Source organism: Microchirus variegatus (assembly GCF_963457635.1).
Source record: "Microchirus variegatus genome assembly, chromosome: 10".
In the NCBI taxonomy this organism is placed as follows: domain Eukaryota; kingdom Metazoa; phylum Chordata; class Actinopteri; order Pleuronectiformes; family Soleidae; genus Microchirus; species Microchirus variegatus.
Window position 1 is genome coordinate 18,725,545 of NC_139811.1, and position 21,956 is coordinate 18,747,500.

Here is a 21,956-nt window from a genome sequence, read left to right on the forward strand (position 1 = left end):
GGCAACCCCTGGTTGCTCAGCAGCTGAGACTCTACTGACTGCAATGATTGGTAGACGGTGGTAGGTGGCTATTTCAAAATGTAAACATGATTTGCAGTCTGCAAAATATATCTTTTTAATGGAAATATTTTGGCTGTACTGTTGTTGTTGGTGAGTTCAGTTTGTTATATGAACATTATTCCCGAGTCTCTGTTACATGTTAGGTGGATTATTACATAATGCACCTTTAAAAACAAACAAACAAAACAATTTATTTGTTAAAAACAATTTATTCTGTAGAGCAACCATGACACATATATACATATTTATACATATGTCATTAAACATACTATTCTTTTCTGGCTGTAAAACTAATTTGATATATTAGACTTTGCACTGCAAGTCTCGTCAAGATACACAATCATACATTAACATATATAGATGTCTAACAACTAGTAATCATTTGATTATCCCAGGGCCCTATTTTTCTTAGAAGGCCACCTTTATTTATTTATTTTTTAACACTGAACTAGCTGCACTTAGCCTTTAGCAGCCCATAGTAATATCCTCATGTTAGCCTTAAGGCAGCAGCTAAATCTTTTGCCCTGAAAACTGGTTAATAGTGGACTCATCGTCCAAACCCTGGGATAAAAAAAGTCGTCGACTGGGTTGAAGAGCGAACTCTGAGATCCAGCACTGGCTCTGAACCTGCTCGTTGTTTTGCCTCCTGTGCACACACACAGATCTGTTACATGGAGATTAAATCATAAATATTCCCAGCAGTTTCTTTTGTAAATCAAGCCTTTTAAAAGGTTTCATTCATGAGACCTCAGCGATGTGAGAATGTACTACAGCTAAATGATGTTAAGTTTCCAAAACCTGTCAGGTAATAATCTCATGTAAATGTATAGCTGAGGATGTGTGGAAACTTTTTTCTTTCTCTCCTTGAGTGGGAACATGAGCTGTGCCGCCAGAGTTCGTTTTCCACCCATAAGTCATTTATAAACCCCATTTCTGTACTGTCTGCAAAACCAGCTGCTTTCTATGATTTACTTTATACGACACCACGTCTTCAAAGTATCATGAGATCTGACAGTCTAAATATAAAAAATATATTTATTCATATATATATATATTTGTTTAAAAAAAATCTAATTGGAATGGACATGGGGGGTATAAATAAACACTTCACATTTTCTAAATGTTTAAAAAAAACAACTCAAATTTGGTAACGAGAACAAAACCCTGCGAACAACATTCATTTTACAAAAAAGTGCATCCGATTTAAAATTGATCCCCAGGCTGAGGTTTCTCTGGCAGGGTCGTTTGATTTTAAACAAAAGGCAAAGTTCGACACAAATAAAAGCATTTTTGCTCGTCTGCTTCACACACCTGTTCCTTTTTTTGGCACTTTGTGGACTGAGAACACTTGTGACACTTAAGAGCTGCGAGAGAGAGAGATGGCAGGTGGTGTAAGGCACATGGAGGCAACGGGTAGAGCAAAAACTGGATGAAACGGATAAAAAAATGACAAATCCTGAAGAAAATCTGGGCTCCTATTTAAACGTCATTGTCCTGCTTGACATGATTATTTGTTTTCTATTCTTAGTCTGTATTGAAATGTGACTATTCTATTGATTTATTCAAGTGTATTGAGGTTTAACAAGTTAGTGATACATGTAAAGGAATGGCAGAAATAACTCTGATAGTGAAAAAATAGTTTCTTTTGTTCAATGAACAAGATTTGTCACTTGACGTTTGAGACTGCGCTTTGATGTTTTCTTCATGATCCTTAAAAATCATGAAAAAATCATTTTTTGCTGCCTAATCATTAAGACTTTTAATTATGCGTTTCCCAAGTTGCGACACTATTTCCTGATTATTACAAAGACGAAAGTTAGAAATGACTTGTTGGACATCTTACTTTGGTGTGGTGTCTTACTTTAACAACAATGTGGAACTAATTTGTTATGGGACTTGACAATATTTACATTTAAATACTACTTTTTATATAAACTTTCTGTACGGTGTTTAACAAATGTTTTAGACCACCACCCAATTTAAGTAATGTATTTTTTGATGTTTCTGTAATGGTTAATATACCAGTATGTAGAAGCTCTTTAACCGAAATGATGTTGACATAATGCTAAAATATAACTATTATTGTAATTCACAAATTTTCAAATGTACTGTTTTACAAACAAAAAAACAGTAAAGCACATTATTATTTCTTGATTAAGAGGTCAAATTATGAAATGCATTCCTGAACAGAAGTGGTTGAGTGTTATGCTTGATTAATTTCTGACTTGTCAGAGTATAAGCCGTGTGAGGCGGCTCTAACTTAGGTATAAAATGGTACATTCAAGTTATTATTTGCCAAATAAATAATAACAAGTTTCTGAAATATTTCTAAAATATTTATGGTATTATGGTGGTCTAATACATTTGCTATCCACTATATATATATATACAGAAATATATATATTTTGTCTAGAAAGAGTACCTGGAGCGACCTGGTGAGGAAACAAGATTGCAACTCGAGAAACAACATAATTTCTAATCCTGATGTTTAAAATAACACTGAAGATTCCTGAAATACTCTCAGAGCCGTGTTAGGTGTTCAACAATGCTCATCACATAATTATTTCTCTAAAGAAACAAAGTCACTGATTACTCTGGGCTGAAACCAAAATATGATAAAGCTTATTTACCACCATTCATTTGCAATAAAACTCCAGTGTAGCTACTCTACACATAACTCTATAACTTCATCTGTGTTCAAACTGCATCAAATATAAAGAGCTTTTAACGACGTTATAACTGTATGGGAGGAATTTTCTTTCATCCAAAGTAGAAGAGAGACAGGAAGTAGCAGAAAATTGCCAAAGTTGGAAAAAACCCAAACGGAGAACGAGCCATTGGGTTAACACTGTAGTGCACCAGGAGTGGTCAACATCCACTGGGGACACTTGAGTTCTAGACCTGCTCTAAATTTGAAAGTCAAACACTTGAGGCCTCCTGGCATTTCTCCTAACTTCCCAACAAGTGAATGTAAACACTAAAGAGGAGTGGATATTTGATGAAGACACAACTGGTGCATGAGCTATGACTCAGTGAAGCTGCATATGGAGTGTGCACAACCCTGTGTGTGTATCTGACAAAAATAAACACACCACCAGTCACTTAATCTGTACTATGTTTCCCCCTGGTGGTGACTTTGGTATGAGAAAGGACTTACACTGATTTTCAAGGCATTGTGTTGACTGCAGCTGTCAAACTGCGTCTTCTTTAGATTTGTCTGAGCGAACGCCGCCTCCTCTGAAGCATCCGTGTGGTAGCATATGCTCACTGGGTGGAACATTGACACACAGGTCAGTTACTCATCAGGACAGGTCTGTCACAGATGGGTTTTCAAGGAAGCTACAGATACTGCTGAAGCATCTCTGTGGTTTAGGTTCAGAGACCGGACGAGTTTCAGCACAGGATCTGGGAGAAGGGATGTCTGAGCAGCTCCTCGGCACTCGGCCTGTGTTTTGCCTCCACAAAGATGCAGCGGATAAAGTCCCGTGCCTGGTCGGAGGTGTGCGAAGGGAGCAGGGGGTTGGTGGGCTGGGTGGCGATCTTGAAAATGGCTGCCATGGCCTCATATTCAGCCCATGGGGGTTTTTCTGTCAACATCTCCACCACTGTGCAACCAAGGCTCCTGTAAAAGACATGCATGTTTCCATGTTAATGGCCACAAACCTTGGTCCTGAAATTTTGGACATTGTGTGGGTCTGGGCAAGAGGTTGGCACCTGGCTTGAACATGTAGGCCACAGACACCCATTTAATTTATTGTACATATAAACTTAACTGGACATCAACTAAACCACATTGATTTCGGTGGACATTCACACATTGAGCATAATCTCCAGACAATCCACGAATTGTGAAAGCAGCTACACTGTGCCTCAGCAACTCAAGATTAAAGCTTTGAAGGAATGTTTTGAGTGGAAACTTTCATACTTGTGCATCTGGGGAAGGCCTTCTCCATCTGTTTGAGAGGCACAACCCCTCCAGAAAGAGTTACAGCCCCACTGAAAAGCTGGTACATACCGGCCTCTGTCACAACCTGTCTGACTGGCCTTCAGCCAATCACATCCCTCGCCTGAAGGGTCACAGCTAATGTCTGGTCTGTGTGTTGGAGTATGGTAAGACACACACACACCAAACTGTTAGTTGTAATAAGTTGCTATTCTGCATACTTTCACCTTCACACATCTCATCGGTCAGTGTCTGCTGACTTGGGATCCAATGACCTTTGTAATTTCAAACTGAACTAGTTGTGACACAGACTTAAAGCACATGTTTGTCTCACTCCAGCAGCACTGGCGAGTATTATATTCCCCCACAGGAACAAAGGCTTCATTGTTTGTGACATGAGATAATTAGTGGAGCTACAGTAGTCAACTGTTTGCTCCACGGCAAAGAGGAGTTGTGTGATGAAGTGAGATTATATTTATATTTGTTACATTATTATTATTATTATTATTCATATTATTGTTGTAGTCTTTTCTTTAGCTCTTTACCTCTTTATACAGCCACAAGTATCTATTACTTATGGCAGGATCATGGATTAAAATAAAATAATCACCCTCTTGTGGCTCAGAGATGTACAACATATATACATCTCAAGAAAAATGCTGGAAACAATTTTGCAAATATATTTGTCAAACCAAGACCATTACAATCCTGTGTAATTCCCGGCCTCACCAGACATCAGCCTTCCTGCCGTAGCCTTCTCCACTGATCACCTCTGGACTCATCCAGTAGGGGGTGCCGGTCACCGAGCGGATGCCAGTGCCAGACATGCAGATGGTCTGAAGCCTCTTACTGGCACCGAAATCTCCAAGCTTCACGTTGCCCACTGAATCCCGTAGGATGTTGGCACCTAAGAGTCACAGTTGACATGACACCTATCATCTACCACATATGATGGTGAGACCAAAACATCCACTGGTAAAACATTGTCTGAACATATTTCTTATAGAATAACCCTCAGGTCTGTGTGTTTCTGCAGATCTACCTTTGATGTCTCTGTGTACGATCATGTTGCTGTGCAAATAGGACATGCCCTCCAGAATCTGTCGTGTGTACTTCCGGGTCACGTTTTCCGTGAGGGCCCCATAGGCCTTCAGCTGGTCTTTGACTGAACCCTGAAATAAAGAAAGACAGTGTTACAACTATATATACAGCAGTCTAGCAAGTTTATTTTTGTGTGCTTTTCAGCCACATCTTAGGATCTGCAGAGATTAGTCAAAAGCAAACCGAATAAACACCCTGTGTCTTGTTCATATTCAGTTAAATTTAATGAGTATGAAAATGAGAAAAAAATAAGAGAAAGCCAGGTATAAACTAGAAGTGATATGCTCTATGATTAGTAATTAATGGACCCAAGGACAGTCAGATGACTAGCAAGTGGCTGCAAGAAGTTACCATACACTGTAACTATACAAAATACAACACATTAGTCAATTAAGTGTTTTGTTCCTGCAATAATAATAATAATTGTAAAGAGTATATGGTACTGTATAGTCCGTAATAGGAGATGATTGTTGTCTTTTCCTTCCTCTCATCATGGCTGTGAAGTTGAAATATGTTCATCTTCAATGAAAAATCTTCAACTTCATTGATCCTATTGCCTATAGCTTTCCTGTCATGCTTGAGGTTGAGGTAGACTTGGATTACTGAATTTAAATTATAGTTGCCTTGACATTATTGGGGAATGAAGAAAGTAACCATTGTCCCAAGTGCTGGGTGAACCATTGCCATTAAAGTTGCTGGGACTCACCCCAGGCATGTACTCCATGAAAATAGTGAGCGTCTTCTCATTGTGATCCCTCAGGCAGCCGTAGTACTGAACGATCCGCTCGTGATGCAGATTTTTTAGCAACTGGATTTCACACTCCAAAGCACTGACTTCCTGTAACGAAACATGGAGAAGTCGGGGAAAAGTGAGGTTAAACATGAATGAATGCTGCCATGTCTGAAAAATGCATTTTATTCATTTACATTCACGTCTATTCATTTACAAACGGCATCTGCAAACAAATATAACTACGACATCACATGGACGGTCAAAAATGAAACCTACAGCAATGCTAACAGCACAGCTCCCCAAAAAATGTTGTACTTCAGAGACTGAGGCCAAACAGAGAGAGTTGCACAGAAGACACACAAAGAGACCTTCCTTAGAACGAGAACAGAGACGACTGATTAATATCTGCTACAAGCTCAGGGTGAGAGAGGGGTGTGTGAGTGTGTGTGTGAGAGAAGGGCCGATGACATCGCTGACCTGTCACCCTCCACCACCACAACACAGATACAGGAAGTGACAGTGCATGTTTTCTCAGTGGCAGACAGGAAAAGACATTAAAATGGGGGAAGGGGGGGAGATAAGTTTCCCTTCATGAGCTATTTAATTTCTTTTCACATTCCCATTGATTATGTTGTTTCTGTGCCAGGGTATGAGATTACATTTGTGGCTTGACTCCTGACCTTAAAACAGAAACAAGGATGTTTTGAGACCGTTAACTCATTAATCACAGACTCAGCCGGTTAACTACCTGCATTCCAGCATGATGACCACATAAGATGCACAACATATGAGGTCACACATACAGTGACAAAGACAAATGTATTAATAAATAAACTAAGGTTTAATGTTTGACTGTAAAATGCCATTACTTGACAAGTGGTGGTAAGATAAATGCCTGCCTGAAATCTCATGAATGCAATAGTATCACTAACTAACATGCTCACCTTGCTGGTCTCTGGACTTTCAGGATCAAACTGGACCTGCTTAGCTGCCAGCTCTCTCCCAGTATCCACATCATAACACAGGTAAACTCGTCCAAACGCCCCCTGACCCAGGAGTTTACCGCGTCGCCATGTCACTGGAGCACTGGGTGCTAAAACAAAACAAAAAACACAAAAGCACATGCACAAAGCTGTTAGACGTCAAATGAAACCTTTTTCAACTGTCCTAAAAACTGTTGGTAATTCAATACATGATTATTGGAAGCTTTATTCAAAGTTGCAGTACTTTTACCCAGTGCTGCATCATTTATTTGTCTTTAAAAGGTCCAGTGTGCAACATTCATGAGGTAATTTTGCACATTTTTGCAAAATATGCACAGTTACTTTTTTTATCTTTAGTGTTATATTTCTATTACATTGTATAGATCAGACGTTTATTTTTTATTGTAATCTATTGTACGTTTTTACATGCTGCCTATTGCCCTTATTTTGTGTTATTTTATCAGCGTTATTAATACTATTTATCTATTTCTTTTGACTTTTGTTAGTTCGGCATTTGTGTGGACAGCAAAGAAAAATTTCAACACTTTGAATCTTGAATGAAACTAAAAAACTGTATACTTCACCACCATGTTTCTACAGTAGCCAAAACATTTTAAGTGGAAGCTTATGACATAAATAAAACAGCTCCACCCACATCAGCCTCATGTATAAACAAAGAACAAAGAACAATGAGCAGTCTAATATTGATTCTGATACACTGGACCTTTTAAACTAAAAACTACAGCTACTGTCGATCACACTCACACTTATGGGCAACAGAGCGATCCTGAGGACGGTGTCTGCCCTGAGTATCTACGCGCTGCCAGCTGCCCACACTCTCCTCGCTGCCATTGAGTGACCGGCGTGAAGGCACAAGAGTGAAGAGGTTTCCCTGGGGGCGACGGATGCGTGGAAATGTCCGACGACCTGTGGGAGATCAAAGAGAGGGTGGCCGAGGTTAATGTCACATAATGAAAGGGAGAAATGGACCATAATTAACAGATGAATGAAGACGTCTTACCTTCACTGTGGTCCTTATGATGCAGGGAGACATGGTACCTACGAGGATAGGTGCCTCCCTTTCCTGCTACCCTGTCATACACATTATTCTCCCGGTCTGAAAGCAAATATCCAAAGAGTTAGTACGAGTCAGCAGGATTACTCTGCATTTCAAGCACAATTTAGCATTCATGTAAGATAGACAGACAGACAGACAGACAGACAGACAGACAGACAGACAGACAGACAGACAGATAGATAGATAGATAGATAGATAGATGTACTTTGTTGATCCCAGACTGGTAAATTCAAAGCTACTTCATCACTCCATCCTTACAGCTTGTTCACAAGGGCTTTCAGCTATTAAAACCATGTCTATAAAGTCTGAGCCAGTCACTAACAATCCACAAAAACATGACAATGAATTCTGTTTTTTATGTGTTTTGGATAGCACAATAGTTGAGACAAAAAGATGTGGAAAACAGGAACCCACAATACTTAGTATTGTTGTTTAAGTGACTTGCAGGACAAGTCACACACACCTGTCATGGATGTTTTACACATAACCTGACTTGCCCGATCATCTTTAATAAAATGTGAATCCTCCTTCCTTATCCCCTCACCAAGAACTGCTGGTTACTACCAAATCACAGGATGTGTTTGAAGAGTTCAGTGGAAGGAGGCTGGGTGCTTGATCTGAGACAAATCACACCCCTCACGTCTTTTAAATTACATTTTTAAACCTTATTTTTTTATTAAGGCTTTGGAAATTGTATTTCTATTTACTTTCTTATTTATTCTTATTGGTTTTAATAAATTTCTTACACTGCTTCTCACTTTATTTGCCCTTGGCTTTAATTTTCTTGCTTAGCAATTTTATTACATTGTTAAATAAAGCGTGATATGAATACAGTTTATTGTTATGATGCTGGTGCATCTGTTATTGTAGCTGCTTTTACCAGAACACTCCTGACGATTATCGGGGTAACTTTTGGCTCTGTGCATGCGAGATCTCCTCAGTGAGGGGCTGCAAGAGAGGAGAGGGAAGAAATATGTATTAGATCTGTTGACATTCATACAGCTTACAGTTATCAAAATAAACATAAGATCCAACCACTGAAAAAAACATGTGAGTAGAGAGTTTCTGTGTGGTTTAAATGTTAAATGTGTGTTCCTCACCTGTCTGTGTTGCTGTCCAGAGACTGACAGCTACCAGAGACAGAGTTCTCTGCACTGCTCCATGGATCCAGCACCTGTACAGGGCACAGTGGAAAAATTATGGGTGTGTGTGTCCATGCACTTAATGTACACACTTACTGGAAAAAATGATTTGTCTTAAAATGTATATTTTCAAACTCTGTAAAGCCAAAAATGTCCTTTTTTCCAAAAACTACTTTTCTGAGAACGTACGTATGAATTAATAAATGAATGCTTTGTTTTTACTTACACGTTCACTCCTTTATAACCTTTAACCTTCCATTTACATCCAAAATCCATGAAAATTATCCAAAATACTTCAGAGCTCATAAAACCTTTAATGAGCATAAAAACTTGAGGGCTCAGAAAAGGTTTTGATTCGAGCTGTTGAGGCCGAGTTGTTTATGTGAACCCGTTTTATGAGTCTGCGGTCGTAAACACATCACATGAATTCTTTTTCTAAAGCGGATTTTCCCCAATAATTGTGAAGCCATGACTCACACACTGATCGGTGGTCTCAGGGATGAACTCCCCCTCACTGTTTATGCTGGTGTATGAACCTTGGCGGGCGATCCTCTGCTGGCACTCGGGCACATAGCCAGGTGGTGGCGAGCTGCGCCCCGTGTTCTGAGAACCTGGTATTAGAACGGCAGTTATGAAGATAAAAAGATATATGGATATTAGGATTTTCAGCAACACTATTCTTCAATACATCACTTAAGTGCAAGATAACTCTGTGAAGGTTCTGCTGTAAATTATTTTTTATTTTTAGATTTAGATTTTAGTATAAGCGGCAAAAAAGCAGCCATGCAGTCGATCAGGAGTTGAAATAATACTCAGACAACGCAAAGACGCATACATGCAGTAACGTGATTCAGTTGTCATGAATGTAAAAAAAAAAGATAAACATTGGCAGTAACATGCTCGCTCCCTCCTGTGGAATGGAGATAAAGCAAACAACACGTTTCAGTGCTGATTGGCCGAGAACTGGTTTTCGAAAATTTACGGCTCGAGAAAAGTCCAGAACTCAAACAATCTCCCCACCCCTTGCTGTAGAGAGAGAGAGAGCAAAGATCCTAAAACAGGCCACTGGTCTACCACACGAATCCAACTCCACAATCTGATTGGCTGCCTTCCAGCAGGCATCGTCTAGTGATGGAGAACAGGAAAAGGAAGAGGACCCATTGCTAGAAGGGGAAGCCAAAGAAAAAACAGCCAGAAACAGAGAGAGAGAGGGGGAGAGCGAAGGCGACAGAGAGAAGGAAACGGAGGTAGTAAAAAAGAATCTGCAAAGGCACGATGACACAATTCAAGGAGATCGACGTGTGTACATTTCCTCCTCTAAATCAGTGTGCGAGCCATGCTGTTGCAGATAAGATTAGTGAGGACACTGAAAGGTGGTTGAGGACATGTACCCGTTGATAGGTGGCGCCCTCTGGGTTCAGCCGATTGGTACACCGTGCTCATGTCTCCAGTGGACTGTGAGGACTTAATCCTCACCTGTTTACAAACCACATGATGTGAGGGGGAGGATGCCTTCAGTTACGAGACACGAGGGGAGAACAAAGTGAGAGGTTTAAAACATGAACACAACACATGATGAAACTACTGTATGGCTTCATGTCGGCAAACAATTCAGTGTGATGTAAAAGAATGAGGAACCTTGATTTTTCACAACATGGTTTTTTGTTCCAGAAATGGCAGTGGTGCAATGGCTGTAAATACCCAGTTTGTGTATGTGTGTATGTGTGTATGTGTGTCTATGTGTGTGTGTGTGTGTTTTTGTGTCTCACATTGCCGTGCTCCTGGGTGAGCAGCAGGATCCTGATACTCTTCATGTTAGAGCTTCGGTCCAGCAGGTCGATCGCCTTGTCCAGGTCGTCCTGACCTCGCAGAGGGATGGACAACTGCCAAGATACACGCCAAACACAAGCAATTATGATTCACAAACACGCAAAGGCTGCACAAACGTTTAGTCTATGGAAATGCACACAGAGGACATAGTGTATGCAAATATGCACAACAACCAAGACAAATGTGGATCCACACAGAGCAGAGCAGACGTACACATACAATGATGAAAGATTTAACAGCTATTTTTATAATTGATAAATCAAGTAATTAGATCTTCTATGTCTTGTACGATGTAAAAATATTTAATTCTGTTACCGTTGGACAATTAATTAATAAAGGTTAATTTTACTACACGAGATGTCTGCTCCTCCTAAGACTCTCTCTGAACTTGGTAGACCAGCTTTTTCCTATGCTGCTCATAACCTTCAGAAAACATTAAAGCTTAATGACTTTGTCATTAGTGACTTTGAGTGAGCTCAAAACATCAATGAATAACTGTGCAACTGTAAACCTGTACTTGTCCTTCCTCAGCTGAACCTTTGTTGATAGAATGATATTGAAGAAAATTATATCACAATATGTTATTGAATGTTTGCCTTACCCTTAAGCCAGCCATTAAGGTCAAATATGTTATAATCATACAAAAAAATCGAAAACAGAAGATATTGTGGTTTTGATGTGAGATAATTAAGGATTTAGTTTGTTCCAGAGTGAAAGTTGAAGAAAGCAAGTTATTGTGGTTACAGTTTATAAACAGTATATCAAAACATACTGAACCTTTGTTACTAAAGAAAATTCATTACATATATATATGTTTGTACATATATACACACACACACACACATAGATACATATATATATATATATGTATCTATATATATATACATATATATAGATACATATACACATATATATATATATATATGTATATGTATATATATATATATATATACATATACATATATATATACACATATATATATATATATATATATATATATGGAGAGAGAGAGAGAGAGTATACAGATAAGTGTTTGACACAAAGAGAGCTGAATGAGTGGGGACAGACAGATGATAAACCAAGAGTCTCCACGTTACCTCATTATTCATATAATGCAGGTCCAACTGTTGCCCAAACACAGTCTTCACTTTCTGCTGGATTTCCTCAAACTGCACCGGCCGTCCAAACACCAGGATCCTACACATTACAAACAAAATTGCACAGATGGATCGATTGTGAGTGATTCACACCAGCTGTGAGACTGTTTTTGACTCGCATGCACACGTGCGAGCAAAATACACACAAGCTGCTGCTGTTTTCAGCGAGGGCAGATTCCTCCGAGTACACCTTGCATATTTGTAGTTTGTGTTGGCAGCCGCAGAGTAACCACAGTCTTTTCCTCTGTGTTCTCCAGCTCACATACCAGCCTGAATTAAGTGCTGGAGCATGTTTCTGACACCGAGATGTGCTCTTTCTCAGGAACTGGTACATATGACAAAGGCAGCGTGTGTAAGTGTTTATGTCCATTTCTGCTTACTCTCACTCATGTATAGATCAATACAGTATGTGTGCATGCGTGTGTGTATGTGTATGTGGGATACTCGCCTTCGTTCTCCTGAGAACTCAAACTTTATCCTGACATCGTCCTGCAGGAAACAGAAACAGGAAAGTTACGAGGTAGAAGGAGGTAATTAGAGGGGAACAAATGAGACTGACATTTTAATAACTGTATTTCACCACAATTAGAGTGTGATTTATAATTTTTTTTCCAAGGGAACACACCCCAACAGTAGTAGAGTGACTTTTGGAAGCTGTGGTATACTTTCACATGTCTTCACCTGTTGATCCTACACCCACATTGTCTGCGGGGAGGACATGTACCTTTGTACGTCTTTGTTGCCTCATCGTTTATGAAAAACCCACTTCCGCTTGTAACAAGCACAAACTAAGTTATTGTGTAAATAATTGAGTTTCTGCAGCCACAGGTCAATGACACGTAAAAAAAAAAAAAGTGAGGCCACTTCTCCATTCAAGCAGAATATATTTTTAGATAAGTAGATGAAAATTACTGGATTTAGATGAAGGCTTACCATAGTTGTGGGTGGCTACTTAGGAAATTCATCTGTCATTATGCTGAAAGGGCAAAGTGTGTGGGCCGAAGGAAACTCAAACTACAAGCAATGAGATTATAGCTATTGATGTTTTTCATCTTAGCTTTTCCATCATAAAATAAATATCAGTGGTCATCAAACCACAGTCATAAAATTACAGTGTTTAAGACCCTCCTGACTTCAGCCTCAGTTACACTGGACTATGAATGCTGAATGCTGCAAAATCCAAGTGAGTGAACCTGTGTATGTTCTGTTTTCCCTTACAGAGATGCAATTTGTGTGCAAATTGACATCATGATGATTCACACAGTGGACAGACTTATTTAAAGAGTATTTAACACTTAGAGCAATTTGACTTTTTATTTTGACAGTCAACAGGCTGGTCACAGAGAGACGCATGTCTCCTGTTGATTTTAGAGCCTGACTTGGCCTGAGTGCTACGACTAAAACCACTTCTGTGAAGTTTGACTGAAAGAACACTATCATACAACTTATATTTGCTTGTAGCACCAAGGTGTCTGAGGTAGATCCTTAACAGTAGCTGAGTTTTCTGACAAAAGTGAAACATGACTGAGCACTCTGAACATTAGACCCAAGTTGAACTCATGGATTACTACTTCACTACAGTTCAGCCTTTGAATGTTTACTGGAATTTTAAAGTTAAAAGAAAAGACGAGTCGATTTCCTGAAACTTGAAATTTTATCCATTGATATTATCTAAAAGTAACACTGAGTGATTTAATTAAAATCCTTTTTTTTTAAAGGATATCGACTAATTATTGTCAGTGTCAAAATATATTATATCTATATCATGACATGATAAGATATCATCGTAGATTTTGGAGTTGCCGCTTATTGTGATGCACTCTGATCATAGACTGTCAATGAAAATGGATACACTTCAGTCTTCTGGTTTGAAAAGTAAAGCCCAGGAAGCATGACAGAAGAAGCAGTTAGCCAGCAAGGATCACTTCACTAACACACTAACCGACCATGTCAGTTTGAATGGAAGTATAATGGAGAACAAGCCTGCTCCTCATCATTATCATTTTCTGAATAGTTAGTGGTCTTAATCACTTGTTTCAGGTCTTCTTCAACTGAAAATAATGTCAAATCTTTTCAATTATGTTGCCATTAAGAGGAAAATAGACCAGACAGGGATAACCGTTAACGTAATTTTCAAAACCGATTAAATCCCAAATTGTGGGGAGTTTGTTTTACAATTGAAGGCCATGTCCATTTTTATATACAGTCTAAAGCTCTGATGTACTGATACTGTACCTGTCTCTTGGTCTGAGCCGGTGTCTTGGGTTTGCTGTTGTCATAAGACAACACAGGCTGGCGCCGCGTCATCTGGAGGGCAACCAGGTCCTTCATTATCGAGTGGAGAGCCTGCCTCTCGTCTGGAGAGGATAATGGGTGGTGAAAAATAAACAATTAGCAAGCAGATTGGAAAATGGATGATCCGAGTGTGCATGTATGACAGAAAATAGGAAGAGCTATTAGCACATAGCTCTGCACTTCAAAGGTTTGTGGAGAAAATGAGTCAGTAATCTAACTGTAGCCATATTGTGACTATCTTATGACATGGTGTTGGAGCCGAGGGAGGACTGTAGTGTTTTTGATATGACTATTCCCATGTTTGATTCGAGGGCAACCTCTGCCTTGGCTTGACTAACTCACAAAGAGAAAATATTCTCCTTGTGTTGCTTGGACAGACATCATACAGTGCTGGAGCGGTGCAGAGAACCAGATCTTGCCTCTACAAGGCTGCGCCTGGAGCAGCAGCTCACACGGGCTTTAGCCTCGGGGATGGTGTGTTGTCTGTTTTTATGTCACACTGTGAGCATGTCTGTTCAACATCAAAATATAGAAGACTTACTCATTGTGCTGAACTTTCTGTACGTGCTCCACAAGCCGGTTCTTCAGAAACTTGTCTCTCTTGTGCTGCAGCCTGCAGTAATAAAACACAGAAATCAATTAGTAATACGCTCGTAAGAACTGAGGCTGACATTGTTCCAGTTAATATTTTATTGCTCAGAGACAGAGTATAAGAATGTGACTCTCTGGGAGAGTGAGACGGAGACAGGAGATGACATATGACCAAGGTTATCAGCCAGTCTCATAAAACCTGCCACCGTGCCAGTAAAACATCCGCTTACTGTTAAGCATTAGTGAAATGAAGACGTCACAGCAATCAGAGAAATCTAATCGCAGTATAAAAACCAGAAAAAGTAGTAAGCCTGCACCTTTATTAGAAGTAATCTCTGTAATGGAATTACCTTATAGAATATTTTGCTGTAATGCTACACGAAGAAACTCATTATTTACAGCACAGGCATTTGTTTATGTTTGAATCCTTGCAGGTGTGTTACAAAATGAACAATTTTTCTGACTGAAGAACTTGGTGAACCAGAACGTGTGCAGTGCATGTGAGAATGTGTCTTGTGTGATTTGCTCATGAGAAAGAATGACAATTGGAAACGGCTGAAACTCGAGCTATGCCGGCAGGGACTGGTCTGGCACAGTTCATATGGGAAAAGATGTTTTTTTGTTTTACATGAAACTTTTTCTGCCATTGAAAATATCTACCATCTTTAAACTTCTCTGATTTTACAGGCTGCAGAAACTCAGCTGTGTTATAACGCCATTGTTGATGTTCACAGTGCAACATTATCTGCTCTGTCCAAGGCGCCAACTGTAATAAAACAGAAGCATTTCCTTCAAGAGTGAGGGTTTCCCCCAAATGTGTCCCAATAAAACAGAGCTTCAACTCATTAGGAAAATCTGGAAACAACAGAACTCGTGTCCTAAACATGAACTTAGCTTTCAAGTAACCTTTGGATGGATGTTACTTTGCATAACTAATATGACTAGCTTTCCTTTAAAAAAAATAATAATGAAAAAAATAAAGAAGCTTAAAAACAGAACTGAATATATTACAGTTCCCTTTTGCTGAAACTCAAGTCATCATTTTTCCTTGAAACCCTGTCCTGGAGGCCAAAATCACAGTAAAATAAAGGGTTATTCAGGTCCAACATACAAACGGACACTGATAGTTTTCACAATCACAATAACATTCTGAAATATACGGGCATGATCAGACCCTTGCTTTCTTTATCAACATTTAATATCTGCAAATGTCTGCAACACTGCAGCGATCATAGAAAAAAGAAGAAAACATGAAGCAAAACAGATGTGTAGAGAACAATTAGTTGAATAATCGTTCAGCTTCTGAAATGCAAATATGTTCTGGTTTCTTTGCTCTATATAACGAAGACATTGTTATCTGCTCTGCCATCCTCATTTCAAGGTTTGGGAAACACTGATTGGCATATTACAGCATTTTCTGAGATTGTATGGAACAAACAACAAATCGATTAATCGAGAAAATAACCAACATATGTATTGATGATGAAAACAGTTAGTTGCAGCCCTAGTGTCGAGTCATCCTGCTTCTACATTGACAGGAAAGACTCTGGCCCATTTGATATAATGTTTTATATGCACAGTAACCTGAAGACAGGTTTTGCATTGGCACTAAAAGCCGGCTCAGCAGTCTGTTGTAACTGACTGAATTTAACCAACACAGATAAAGAGACCTTGTTCACCGAGATCTGCCATGCACTTGATCTGCTTAATAAGATCAGTATCAGCAGCACAGATACTGCTATTGTTCTTAATAATGAACCCAGCATTGATCCTCTGTAGATAATTATTGTGAGGGGCAGAAGCATGAGCTATTATTGTTCCAGAATAGTGACCACATGCAAACCAAAGAATATAAGACCTGCATATGAACACGTTCCTCTGTGGAAGTAACATTTAAACCACAAACTGAAAACAGGATTATCCTCTTAGAGAAAATCACGAGTGAAAAATGTGACATGACGGCTTTAAATGGAAAGATGCAATCACAATCAAGAATATACTGCAGCATGAACCCACTATTAGATGTTTTGTGAGACTCAAGAACCAGAGAAATTTAGTATACTGTATAATACGCCAGAGAAAAGAGGGCAGAGAAATACCGCTGTGAGGATGGAGGTGACTGAAGAGGCTGCACTTATCTGAGGTACGAGTGTTAGTTTGCACAACGAAGACTGGAGAAGAGAGCGGGGAAGCAGGAAACTAATTTGGTGCTTGAAATGGCCAGCATCAGCACCTGAGGCGACACACTGACTCTTTGGATTTCTGGGTAATAATCACCCACAGGAATGTTGGGCACGTCCGACTGTGGTCAGTAGACCATTGCCACGTAGCTTTCAAGCTTCCGCCACTCTCATGTTCGCCTGCCAACACAGTGGGTGCCAAAAACCTGTGTTCTTCAACCCTGTGAACTTCATGCTGATGATATTTTATCCCCTACAATAAATAACATGGAGTTTATGAGGTTTGCAATTTGGCCTGCAACTAACGATTATTCAAGTAATCATTTGGTCCATAAAATGTGTGAGTGGTTGTCAAACTTGGAAATGATGATGTTCGCAAATGTCTTGTTTTGTCCACAAACGAAATGCATTCAGTTTTCATGATTTTCATGAAAATTGGACAAATTGTTTGAATAAAAACACTCAAACCGATTAATCGTTTCAGAGCCTTCAGGAACACTGAGCGATTTCTAGGGCTGCATAATATTATGAAAATATGTGAATAGTGAATCTTGCAATGGTGATATTACAACAAATGGATAAATAAATGCTTATGTACGCGGTACTGTTGATGTCTGTCTGCGTTGGATTCATTGTTAACATAGGCCAGACAGCGAGTTGCCTGTGCAGACACAGCATTATTTTCAACCAAACATGATTTTACAAGAAAAAAAAAAGTAACATCCAAGTGCCCCCTAAATAAAAACATCTCTTGTACCCTTACCATAACCCTAACCCTTAAGTAAATATATAAAAATCTGAAAACAACTTAAACATAATCAATTAAATCCATCTTTTAAAACTGTCTTTTGTTGCAATTGACCAACTAATTCTATGTTTATTTGCACACCATATATTTGGTATATTGAAGGATTTACGGTAAGTTGAGTAAAGTGCGGTCATTGAGTTTTGTATTATTTAATAATTTAAAAAAACTATTATGTGCCTTTGTCGTAAGTTTGTGACTAAAGATAACTAGCACAAGAGACAACCATTATTTGTTGCTGCTCAACTAGTCTGAAAACGTTCTATCTTTTGCAATTTACATATATATTGCATGATGATATCACTATGGCGGTACATTTAAACAATTTCCCCCCCGGGATTAATAAAGTATTGTGAATCTGAATTTTCTATAAACTGTGTAGCCCTACTTCTCTCTGGCTGAAAAATGATCCAGAGCCAGGTCACTTAGTGGAGAGCAAAACACAACTTGTTCACCTCAGGGTGTCACTGTAACAAAAAAACCCACAATTAACCTCCACGTCCAATCCCCCAGCTACCCTTTCTCTGCTGCCTCTCCTGATTTTAATTACCTCCCTAGCGGAATGCGGGGAATTCAAAAGGAGAAGCAGGCTGCGTTCTACCAGTCCAGTCCAGTCAGCTGTGCCCGCTTTATTTTCCTTGCATCATATTTCCAGGACTTGCAGGATTTACATGGATTTTCCTCCCCCCTTCTCTTCTCTGTCTGCTTTGAGAGGTGTTTAGTCTGAGGCTGTTTTTCCCAGATACAGTCCTCACTCTGTCTCTGACCAGTGATGCATCTGGACTCAATGCTTTGCAGCAAAATCCCCTGGCCTGATGTCTCTCTTGTTTCAGGTGGACATGTGCTTTGGATTCAGGGTGACCACCACATTAAAATATTGTTGCAATCTGAATAGGCTCCTGGTGTTTGCCTTGGGTAAAGTTTCAAATGTCTCTTGTAGTGTTTAAACACACACACAGCTCCAAGTTCTTAAAAGAGTATGTGCAATCTCAACAAGCATACAACCTGCACCTTTGTGTCTGTCAGGACAATGTGCAGATACTGTGCTTTTACTGTAGAGCATCAAGTCAGAAACGTAATAATCTTTGGACTGTGTATGGAGGAGCAGTCCACTGTGTTGTGTGAACACATCATCCACATGATGGTGGATATGGATTCTGCTTCCTAAAGTACTTTGACAAATGAACTGGCACAAAGACACAAAGATAATCCTAAGCAACAGTGAAGGAATAATATCAGGAATCACATGTATTTGGTTCCAAGTGACAAACATTTTCCATTGTGAATGGGCATTTTCCAAAAATGGCTTTTCAGTGCCACCAAAATACCAGTTCCTTGTGGACATGTTCCATGTAAATGTATGTTGTTATGCCATGGTTCTCATACTGTGCTATGTGTACCACGAGTGAGCTTGCTCTGGTGGTACATGGAGGACAGAAATAATGTTCCACTGGGTATGCCAGGGTATGTGAATGGAGTGCATAGGAAATTAAACCAATTACAAAAAAATGTAAACAATCTTGATTTAACTTCACTATACCAGTGTGTGAAGTATATGTGAGGAAGAGGATGATGATGATGAGAGAGTAAATGATCTTATTGGGAATAAATCTGCCTCCTGTGAAAAATCCTTAAGGAATATTGCTCGACCTATTTACACGACTGAACTTTTAACGTTGCCAATAATGGTGTTACTTCAAGAGCTCAATATTTTCTCAGGTGGTTCTTTGTGTCAAAAGCTTGAGAACTACTGTACTAATGTATGTTGTGATTTGGTGCTATAGATTAGTGAAGACGGACTTTGGCAAAAGAAAACCCACAACAGTTGACCTCTGCCACATAGTTTGAACATTATTGAATCAAGGAAGGTTTTAGTAAAAACCTTATCTTGAACCCCAATTTTTAAAAAAAAATCCAATTTCAAACAGAAACTTATTTCCCATATGACTTGAACGCAGCATTTTTCACCATGATATCTTTTTGGGGTGGGTCATGTCATGTCGATTTGGTGATATATCATTGACATTCCTTGTGCAATACGATAATCGATACACCAGGGCAAATATCGGTATTTAAAGCTCACATAGAGTGGTCCTGTTGCACATAATGTTAGTTATGGAGGTCTACTTACATACATTAACTTTTTTTTTATGGTCTAAAACCTCCTAGTTGCTGTAAACGAGCCGATAGAAATGTTGTCCTCAGCCGCGATTAAAAATAGCTTTGTCACGACTCCCCGCCACAGTCCCTTTTATGACTTTGACCCAGAGTCAGACACAGAGTCAGAAGACACTGTCGCTCGTGAAACACCTCCACGACGGATGTTATTCTTCTTCTGTGGTTCAATGTACGCAACCGGATATGCCCGGACTAGTGCCCGGAGCAGGAGGATCTGCTGTTCAGGAGAACTGCCGTTTACGTAACCGGACCGGGTTTTTTCAGAGATCTCGCTGAGCCCGAGATTACAATAAACCACAGCGTTCTCAGCAATGGCTGAACTGTTTGTTTTGAACCTTCAGGGCTTCGCTAACAAGGTAAGGACGCAGATACACACTAAAAAACAGCGTTAATTGGAACTTCCGGTCTAGGTAAAGTGCCTTAATTTATTCTAAATGAATAAATTAAGGCACTTTAAAGTAAACAGTCCCTGCCAAGGAAACTTGGGCGGAAGTTACCTGGCCAAAGAGGAAGTTTACATCGGGATAAATTCTGCACTTTTAACTTGATGTGATGTATCGTGATATAATTGTCTCTCAAAATATTGATTATCATAGAATGGAAAATATTTTTATTCTAAATATATAACGTAAATTGCATGGAATTACGAGGTGTATCGTGATATTATTGGTATCTGGACCATATCGTATCGTATCTTATCAAGATTCAAGAGGGTTCTTATCGTGAGGGACCCTGTCATTCACACCACCTGTCAGCGATGTCACGTGCACAGCGCTCACAACACTCACCTGTCGCCTTGACAACCTCAGTCAGGGCAAGACGGGGCTTGTCCCGCGTGGAACCGAGTCCGAGTTACCGGTTCTGACGACAGAGATGACGCAGAATGTCCAGGCGTAATTCAAGTTCATCGGTATCCTTGGTCACACCGACACACCAGTGAGTGTGTGCGTGTGTGAGGGTTCCATTGGCGGGGCTGACCCCCCCAGGTAACCGGGGGGTTCTTCTTTTTCTTATTATTCGTCAGTGGAAAGTTGTATCAGACGCACAAACAGTTTTAAATACAATCGGCTGCGAGTCCAACACAGAAAATGTTCCGGAGGTTTGTCCTACATCAGACTGATCCTGCTGTTGCTGCTCCCGTGCAGCCTCGCGTTTGCGGGAAAGTCACATTTCCAAAACATTGTGTGGCACAAAAAAGCTACCGACAAAAAAGGTGTAACAACAACCGTGTGGCCTGTATGAAATCCATTTGGAAGCAATGGGTAGCTGGAGGGGAAAAAAGAACGTGCGGTTTCCGTGATTTTGACGGCCTCTCTTCCTGCTAACTTTGCAGAATTTCTCTTTGTGGGTTGCCAGGTTCGAGTCCAAAACACTCTACTGTGCAAAGATCTTCAGTTCCATGACTGAACAGGATGTAATTGCCTTGCGTTGTAACTCGGAATTTCAATCATATACGAACACTCAGGCCTGTAACTGTAGTAATATTGTTCAAATAAAGACATAATGAAGAAAATGACATTAAATGAATTACTACTTGCTTGTGTTTATCACACAGTTAGCACCGTTTTGTTGTTTAGCGACGCGAGGACAAGTTGGAAAACCTCCTTCCTGGTGCATTCACGTAAAAAAAACCCGTGCAGACTTTTCCCTTTTCTGTGAAACGCAGTCTCGTTCAAAGACTCCACTTCTCTGCAGCCATTGACGGCCCACCACAACTTTCAGCGACCAAAACAAAGCAAAACACTATCGTCAGCCGAGTACGTCAAAACTTCCTGACACAAAGATATGTGTTGTCCACCGGAACCTTCTTCTACGTTTTTACCAACAGGTCACACCGAAAACGACGCTGTGTGGTTGTATATCCATGTTGTCGGTCCAA

The 21,956-nt window shown here is 39.7% G+C and overlaps 1 protein-coding gene across 1 annotated transcript; it reads right to left on the bottom strand.

Moving 5' to 3' along the window:
* Positions 1 to 329: 329 nt before the first annotated feature.
* map3k3 (mitogen-activated protein kinase kinase kinase 3) lies at positions 330 to 21,956 on the bottom strand. Its single transcript, XM_083896783.1, has 17 exons — positions 20,866 to 21,956; positions 14,865 to 14,936; positions 14,264 to 14,385; positions 12,477 to 12,517; positions 11,969 to 12,068; positions 10,810 to 10,923; positions 10,432 to 10,552; positions 9,518 to 9,651; positions 8,999 to 9,072; positions 8,779 to 8,846; positions 7,842 to 7,937; positions 7,586 to 7,747; positions 6,782 to 6,930; positions 5,811 to 5,942; positions 5,046 to 5,175; positions 4,733 to 4,910; positions 330 to 3,682 (listed from the first exon to the last, which is right to left on the bottom strand). The coding sequence occupies exons 2-17, from the start codon at positions 14,866 to 14,868 to the stop codon at positions 3,454 to 3,456; spliced, it is 1,854 nt and encodes a 617-aa protein (XP_083752909.1). The 5' UTR covers positions 14,869 to 14,936; positions 20,866 to 21,956; the 3' UTR covers positions 330 to 3,453.